The following is an 8,127-nucleotide window of genomic DNA, read 5'->3' as shown; positions in this document are numbered from 1 at the left end:
GATACATTTTAATCCATTCTTTTTTACTTAAGCTCATCTTTGTGAATTACAAATAAAAGATGATGGTGAGGTGGCCGAAACATTATTTGGTAATAATTAAATGTATGAAATTGGAATTAAAAACCGCCTTGGTCAGACAAGCAGGTACGACGCAGCAGTGACATTATTGGCGAAAAAATGTGTGTTCGTTTTGCAAATACATCGAAACGAAAAACGTTTTTAGCGAGCACAACTATAAACGATTGGTTAGTTTGTGAGCTATGGTTTTTGCTTTTTACATCTTTGAACAGCTGATTGTAAACAAAATCGGCCACTGGCTTTCTGAAGTTGACGGACGGAACAGACGAATGGGCAGAATTTGGGCAGAATAATTTGAATTTGAGGGAAGAGCGAGGTGAGTGCGTAGCGACTAGCGAATCAGTAAATGACGAATCTCAATTACATATCAGAGTGCTATAATAGCATGTGGATGATCTTTAAAGCATGTGTGTTATCATGAACACAGAACAACTATCTCCTTAAAGGGACTATCCCACCTTTAACATGGGGTTTGAGTTGAGATAGCCAAGTTTGCGGCGAGGTTCAGAAACCACTATCTATCTAGGTTGCAACCCCCGCGGCCTCTTGGTGTTGAAGAAATTCGTTCCCTTCATTTGTAAATGGGCCTTGTACGTCTACAAGGCCCTATCTTCAACATGGAGCGACCGTTAGTGTGACGTCACCTCGTTTAGTCATTCTGATTTAAATGGGTTTGTTCGTTGAAAAATCGCTTAAAACTTGGTCTGAACTTTGTTGTGGTGCCTACAGAGTAAAAAGAATCAGCTTTATGACAGTAATGTGGCCTGGGGAAGGAGGTAATTTTGGGCTGTGACGTCACATATTTGAAAGTTTGTGTTTGGAATATGGGAAGCCTAAGATGTTTTATGAAAAATATATGCCAGAACTGTGTTCCAGGTTCCTCGTCATCCAATCTATAAAGTCGGGCACAATTTAACTTGTTTTAACAACATTTTAGAAGGTGGGATAGTCCCTTTAAAATACTCCTTTTATACGGCATGTTTTACTTGCGATGCATAGGGGTACCTCCTTGGGTACCTTTATCAGATCTTCGAAAATCATATCTTCACTTAAAATCAGTCTTGAAAATGTATTTAACATAAAACGGGATTATATGAGCCCTTACCTTACCACGCCCCGAGAAGTGTGGAAATTCACAAAATATGAAAGGGAAGAAAACTTAGAATAGAACACCCTATTTTAGCCTGGAAGAGTGCCATGATACTAACAATATTTTTTACTCTAAGTTATAAGACACTGGTAAGTAAGAGCACTGCCAACAAACTTGGTAGTTATCTACATTGACCGTTGTAAATTGTAATGGTCATGTAGGCTGTGTTAGGTCAATTTTAGATAAGCTAAGATTAGGTTGGTTCACTAATCACTTTAGGTAGGATAAGGTCAGTTTTAGTTAGTTTTGGTTAGAGTGACAAGTATCAGAATGTCATGTGTGACTGGTTTAGGTTATTTTGTGATCATGGCAATCTGTGGCGCATGATTAGTGGCTCTCCAGTCCTTTTCGTAGAATTTTGTGGCAGATATTGTACTTTTTGAAGGTAAGTACAGTACCTTACTGTTTCCACAGTTTCTAGGTCAGTTTATTGTTTCTAAAGATATTTTTCAATCCAGTTATGAGTCTGGTGTGCTAGGGTTATTATTACCTGACCTCTAACCATGAAACCAGTTTCAGATTTGGTTTTTGTCCATTACCATTTCAAATTAATGGTTTAACCCTATTCCTGGCGGGCTCCGCCGGGACAAGAAACTGGCGGGGGGGGGGGCCGATTCGGCCCCCCCTTCAGATCTCAAAAACTACACATTGCAGCGACAAACGGTAAACGGCATCGGATACGCACGGTCAAGATCTACAATTTTTACCAAGGTCATTTTCAGGTCAGGTCAAAGATGACGTCACAGGGGTCGAAAAAGTCAAAATGGCGGCGCTAGATATGGAGAGAGTTTTTCTCGAATAACTTTCGAATTAGTCAAGATAGGAACAAACTAAGGGCATCATCGTGATCCTCTCGTCAATCCGCATCGAATGATATATATGTTGACCTCGAAAGGTCAAGGTCAAAGGTTGACCTCAGGTCACGTGACCTCGAGGTCATCATGTATATCATTCGATGCGTCTTGACGAGCTGAACACAATGAGACCATCCACGCGTCTGTATCTTGTTCCTGTACGGAGTTATTGGCCAAAAACCTTTGGTGACCTTTGATGACGTCACATGACCTCACAGCTGCCCAACAGCAAAACAGACCTCAAGGTAGTGAAGGTTGATCGTATATGAAGTCATGTATGGTATATGGGGCCATTCCGACCCGTTTTAGTGGTAAAAACAGGGAGTTGATTTTTCCCCCATTGACTTATAATGAGGAGGTCGCGAAACTGACCTGACCTTAGGTCACCGATATCAAAATTCCGAGATATACAAATTGCACATACTGGTACCCTAACTAAAGCCTGAAGAGAAGAAATTGATCGGTCAAAAACTCTAGCTCTGGCGTGATTGCAAACTTTTCTGAGGTAGGGTCACCAAACCGCCTCTGGTGACCTGACCTGAGGTCAGATCAACTCAAAATTTTCAGACATGTTGCGTAGAAGCCTTTTAGGAAAAGTCAGAAAATTTGAGCTTCCTAGCTCAACGCGTTTGGGAGAAATAACCAAAAAACCTCAGGGGGGGGGGGGCTCCTGAGGCCCCCCCGCCAGGAATAGGGTTAACAGCCTAAATGATTCAGTGATCTTCCTAAAAATGTCAGTCTTGCATCAACCATTTTTATAAAATAAAGAATTAGTATAGGCGATAGGCCATAGGGAACAAGATTTATATACATGAATCATATATTTGCTAGCAACTCATGTTCAATGCTTTGAGGCTGTCAAGGTACCTAGGTGGACTAGTATTTAACCTTATATTAATGTCACATGATTGATGGTGAATCCTGCATTTCCATCACTAGATCTCTGTCATGGCTGAGTCAAACTCTACGCCCTGGCGCGCGTGGGAAGGTCTCGATGAAGTGCTGTACCAGTTCAGTGCCGGCGATGGCGGCTACATTCTGCTGCTGACGGACCTGTGCCAGCTGTGGACGGAGACGGTGGACGCCGACACGTTCGTGGAGCGTCTCCGCGAGCTGAACCCGGCGCTGGAGGCCACCGGCGAGCAGGCGCTGCCGCGGCTGGCGGCGGCGGTCGGCGCGGCCGACAGCGGCGCCGCCTGGGACGGGCCGACGCTGCGGCTGGACAGCCGGCGCGACGGGGTGCCGCTGCGCTGGCAGTTCCGGCTGCGGCCGCTGCCGACCGCCGAGCTGGCCGGCCGGCTGTTGCGGCCGCTGCTGACCGCGCTGGGTCAGATGCAGGCGCGCGAGCGGCGCCTGCTCGCCGAGGTGGCTGCCCGGGACCGCGAGCTGCAGGACTACAGAGAGTCGGGCGCGCGCCTCACGCTGGCCACCCTGCGCACCCGGCCGCTGGGGGAGGACCGGTTCGAGACGGAGATGGCCGACCAGGGCCTGGTGCCGGCGCGGCTGGTGGACGCCGGCGCCTGGCGCGCTGCGCCGCCCGCCTCGCCGCTGAACGCGAGTCCGGTGAAGGTGGCGCCAGCGTCGCCGGCCCCGCCGCCGCCAGCGCAGCCTCCCAAGGAAGACGAGCAGGAGGCGGCGGAACGGAGGCGCCGGGAGCTGAAACAGAGACTGGAGGACGAGGCCAGGCGCAGTGAGCTCGAGAGGAAGAGCAAGAAAAAGAAACTGAACCTGTGATAGGTGGTGCTATCGCACTCTCCTTTTGCATTTTCAATGTCAGTTCTTGTGATGTGTTATAAGAGTCATTTTGAGCGGGTTTCGAATACGCTCAGGTAAAAACGAATTGGTTCATTGCCTGGCGCCTGCTGTAAACTGTTGCCTGTGAGCTGTCGAGTAATGAGTGTGTTTTTGCAAACTGGCGAATGCTCGAAATGATGTGGTGTCAACAGTCAACAACATTTGCACCATTTCCTATCGTGCCAATAGTCAATAATACCATTCGCACCAGAACGGGATGTACTGCGATCATCCTGAAATGGTCACTTGATCAGTGCGCATCTAAATCACACAATTCATTGTTTTGAGCTGTGTAATGTGTAATTTACGGAGTTGTGCCCATTTTTTTTTTTTTGCTTGTTAAATAAATGTTTCGTTAACTTGTAACCCTAACCGTGTTTATTTTCCCCGCTAACCCAAATATCAATTGTCAGATCTCGCCCAAAGGTGTGTCAGCTGCACCAAATGCATTATGTGATATGAATGATGCATCAATTTTCCTGCGTCTTCGAGCCACAATTAATTTCTGGAACGTGTTTGATCGATTGGACAAGTTCGGTTTACACTTCCCCGGCCGGGGCGCCCACGAGAGCATATGACAAGGTGTTAACTGCTAAGGTCTATTTTACCCAAGCCTCACCTACACACAAGCCACAAACTTCACTCTCGACTCGACAACATACCAAGCTCGAAATGGAAATTAAAACTGAATCGAAAGTGAAACGCGCTCACTCCGATCCCGGTACCAATGTTATGGCCGCTGGCATGACTATCAGCTCATAGCTCTAAGTTGTAAAATGTTTATGGGTTCCATTTTTAAGGCGTCGCGTATGTCGGCCATTGGTTTCATACTGTCCTCCATGGCCGCTCCGCCCTCTGTGGGCTCGTTCACATGCAGACGGGGTCGGTATGCAGACCCTTAGTCAGCCGCGTTGTGCGGGGAATGCTTTTAGCAGTCGTAAACCGCCGACGCTATTTCGGGCGATGGGATCAGTCGGATGCTAGTGAGGTTCACCGGGTGATATCAAGGGCCACTGCCACTGAATCTGCAGCCCGTGCGGCGATGCACTAGGCCCTGGCCTAAGACGGTCTGCTGGCAGGGAGCCAGAGCCAGGTGCCCTCCTGACTTGACGATCACGCGAAGCTAAATGTTATGAAGTTCATTACCTACCACGTAAGGCGCTAGAGCGATTGGGCATTTGCATGGACTTGTCTAACCCAAGATGGTGTTTTGGCAGAGGCATAACAGATTATGCATCCTAATTCCTAATGGCATAGTCCAGTGGATGCGGGGTTTGTGATGCGCTGCCAATGGGTGGCAAACTAAACCGATTCAGGTTCATCAACTCTATAGCATTAGTGGCCTTCCCGTTGCACCGGTGGGTTTAGTGAGTAGGGTAAGGTGGGGTAAGACGGCCCAGCGGGGCAAAACGGACCACCAGCCTTCCCGGCTGAACCGCTGCTGGTATCTGCTGCTTAAAGGTAGTGTGCCAGCTTTCTTGGACCGTATGGAGTTAATGGCCCAGATAAGGAGAACCGGATTTTTAGAACTTATCCATACCTTCAAAACTCATGGAAACGTCTTAAATTCTTCAAATTTTGGGTACCCCAGTGCGAAATTCGCCCCGACGGGTTGTCGGTCGTACCCCAACCACATTTCACACCACTATGAACAATAAATGCACACACTGAAATCGCTATTACCGATATGCTCATCCAATCAAGTTTCGATAAACCCGTTCATCATCATCTCCTGCGGTTTCGAACACGCCTGTTAGGTGGCTTCTGATGCTCGTCGAGGTCGGAATTTCCAAATACGCGTGGTGCGTCGGGCCGCGCGCTCTGACTTCGGCCAAGAAAAATGCGTCAGCTGATCATTGTCATTTCTGCCACTTGCGTGTGGTGAAATGGGGTCATAACTTATAAGACGGCTTTTTCATATCAATTATTTTACATAAAATCATATTTCAAACCATAAATAATGTTCGACAGCCAAATAAAAGAAACAATACCAATACGGGCTTACAGTTTAAGGCTCGACATTGTGTTGTCTACGATTAGACAGCTGATAACTCATTCCCGTACGTCGTATGGTCGTAACACTATAATGACCTTTGCTTATTGTCACAAGTGCGCCGCATTCGCGATTGTTGCCCGACGCCTGTTTGCAGGTGAGCCCACTACAGTTGTTATACATATCTAAAAACCGAAAAACTTTTAGGCGAAAAAGGCACTATTCCAGGCCCATTTTTGATTTTTTTTTTGCGATATTATGTAAAAACAGAAGCTTCTTATCCTAGGAAAAATAAAATGGGAAATCTTTCAAAGGTGGCACACTACCTTTAACCCAGTCACTACCTAAGTTTTCCTTCGTACCAATGGCCACCTTGAGCTCATGTGGTCAGGATGCATAGCTTTTAAGCTTTTGAGAAAAATACTGTTTTTCGTCAAACCGATCTAATATAAGAGGTCTAAAGGTGATTTAATTTCGGCGCCTTTCTTGTATGTTTTTCATTTGTACTTTACTGTGAAGAACAATGCTATGTTCACACTTCAGGACAGGCAAGGTTTCGTATTGTTGAGCTATTAAACATATGCGTCATTCATAATAATGACATAATTTAGACTTGAGGCAAGACGGATCACTGTGGTCCCTCTTACACTGTGGTGATCCATTGTACCCTTCTTATAAAAAGTTATTTTCTAAAACATTGACATACCTAAGTTGTAAGATAATTTTCAGGAAGCAGTCTTTGTTGCATGTGAGCCATGTATGCAAGTGCTCAACTAGCATGCAAATCGAGGAAATCAGATCATCTGCACTGGTAACCTTTCATAGCTTGGTTGGCCTTTCACATTACCTCAAATGACTTGTATGCTTTACAAGTGACTTGAATTTAATTTAGGTACTGCTTGTCTACCGGCTTACAGTACCTACTATAGTTAGCTCGGCTCGTAGGACTTAGGAGCCGAGCTAGAGGGGCGTCGTGCCGCTTTTCGTCCATGTGTCGGGCAACCCGTACCGCCACCTCGGAGAGGGAAACACAGCCCGAAACTTCTGGCATTCAATTATTACAGCCACCAATTCGTGGTGAAGTCTAGAAAGTGAAACCTAGAAGTATTTTGCTCAATTCGCGGCAAAGCTGGCTAACAACATGAAATAATAACTTCCAGCAACTACCAAGTTACTAAGCAATACCTTAACTTGCGGCAGAAACTAGTAAATGTAATGTCTGAATGAATGTCAAATCAACAAGTTGAAACCACTACCACGCAATTAATGCACCTAAATTATCCATGTAGCCTGTCCGATTTTCGTAGAACCAAATGCTAATCACATATCATTTTGTGTGTAAATCATCGTCCCCAACAGGAGGCATGCCCGGAGTGCCGGCGCCGGCCGCTGGACGCGCCGTGACCGCTCAGCCGGCAGCTGCCGGCAGCTCCGTCCGTCACCCGGTGACCGGTGGACGCCCGTCAGCGACCCGTCACCGCCGGACGACGGCCGCCCGTCAGCGGCGCGGCCGGTCCGCCGCCCCGGCTTCACAGGCCGCCGCTGACGCGCCGCGATTCCCGTTTGCAATCGACGCGACTTTAAAGGCGCGCGGCGACCCATTAGCGTGCTCAGAACATATGAGCCCGGCAAAAAAGGTGGCTAATGACAGGATTACTCCTGGGCGGTCCGCCAATAAATCATCAATCTCTGTCAAGCATAAATCAAACCGACTGACGTGGGGCAGCATTTTAGCGATTGGCTCGGCCGATACGCGCCCATTGTCTGTGTGTGGTCGTCGCGAGCCGCGGTCAGAATGCCGCCGCCGCCCGACCGGCGGCCGTCGGCCCGCAAAAAGCCGCCGCTCGGCCGCCATGGGAGCCGGCCGACGGCGGCGGACCAGGAGCCTGCGACGTGCCGCCGCCGACGGGACGCGGCGCGGGCGCGCGCGCTTCCGGACGGCGCGGCCGCCGGCGCGCTCACAACAGACCGCGCGGATGCATTTTACGCCGGTCGTTAAAGGCTTTATGGTGCCGGATCAAAGCGGCCGCGGCGTGCGGCACTCGCGGCGCATTGGCGGCGGCGCCGGCCGACGGACTCGCCGAACTGCGCCCGCGGCGGCGGCGGCCGCGCGCCGAGAGCAGAGCAGAACAGGCGACCGCCTCCGATGTTGTGCCTTCACATTATGCTGGTATCTGGATCGACATCGAGCGCAAACAATGGGGCGTGTAAGTGAATGTGATAAGAGTCGTCCACTAGTGATGTGATCTGAAGGACGC

At 48.5% G+C, this 8,127-nt stretch overlaps 1 protein-coding gene across 3 annotated transcripts; it reads left to right on the top strand.

The window, feature by feature from the left end:
- The first annotated feature begins 178 nt into the window (after positions 1 to 178).
- LOC122377761 (non-homologous end-joining factor 1-like) lies at positions 179 to 4,242 on the top strand. Of its 3 annotated transcripts, none has more exons than XM_043358158.1 (2): positions 179 to 394; positions 3,022 to 4,242. In XM_043358158.1, exon 2 carries the CDS (start codon positions 3,031 to 3,033, stop codon positions 3,814 to 3,816), a length of 786 nt encoding a protein of 261 aa, XP_043214093.1. In that variant the 5' UTR covers positions 179 to 394; positions 3,022 to 3,030; the 3' UTR covers positions 3,817 to 4,242. The 3 variants fall into 3 exon arrangements, with proteins under 3 accessions (XP_043214093.1, XP_043214091.1, XP_043214092.1); XM_043358156.1 differs by lacking the exon at positions 179 to 394 and adding an exon at positions 1,078 to 1,317; XM_043358157.1 differs by lacking the exon at positions 179 to 394 and adding an exon at positions 1,370 to 1,613.
- The last annotated feature ends 3,885 nt before the right edge of the window (positions 4,243 to 8,127 follow it).

Source organism: Amphibalanus amphitrite, unplaced genomic scaffold, assembly GCF_019059575.1.
Source record: "Amphibalanus amphitrite isolate SeventyFive unplaced genomic scaffold, NRLGWU_Aamphi_draft 000050F_arrow, whole genome shotgun sequence".
Taxonomy (NCBI): domain Eukaryota; kingdom Metazoa; phylum Arthropoda; class Thecostraca; order Balanomorpha; family Balanidae; genus Amphibalanus; species Amphibalanus amphitrite.
Note: the sequence above shows the minus strand (reverse complement) of the source record. Positions and strands in the feature narration are given on the sequence as shown.

What these genes read in the sequence shown, in the direction of transcription:
- LOC122377761 (XM_043358156.1), top strand. Translation starts at nt 1,276, where the DNA reads ATGATACTAACAATATTTTTTACTCTAAGTTATAAGACACTG. An exon ending in CTCTAAGTTATAAGACACTG is followed by an intron (nt 1,318 to 3,021) that starts GTAAGTAAGAGC and finishes TTCCATCACTAG; the next exon opens with ATCTCTGTCATGGCTGAGTC.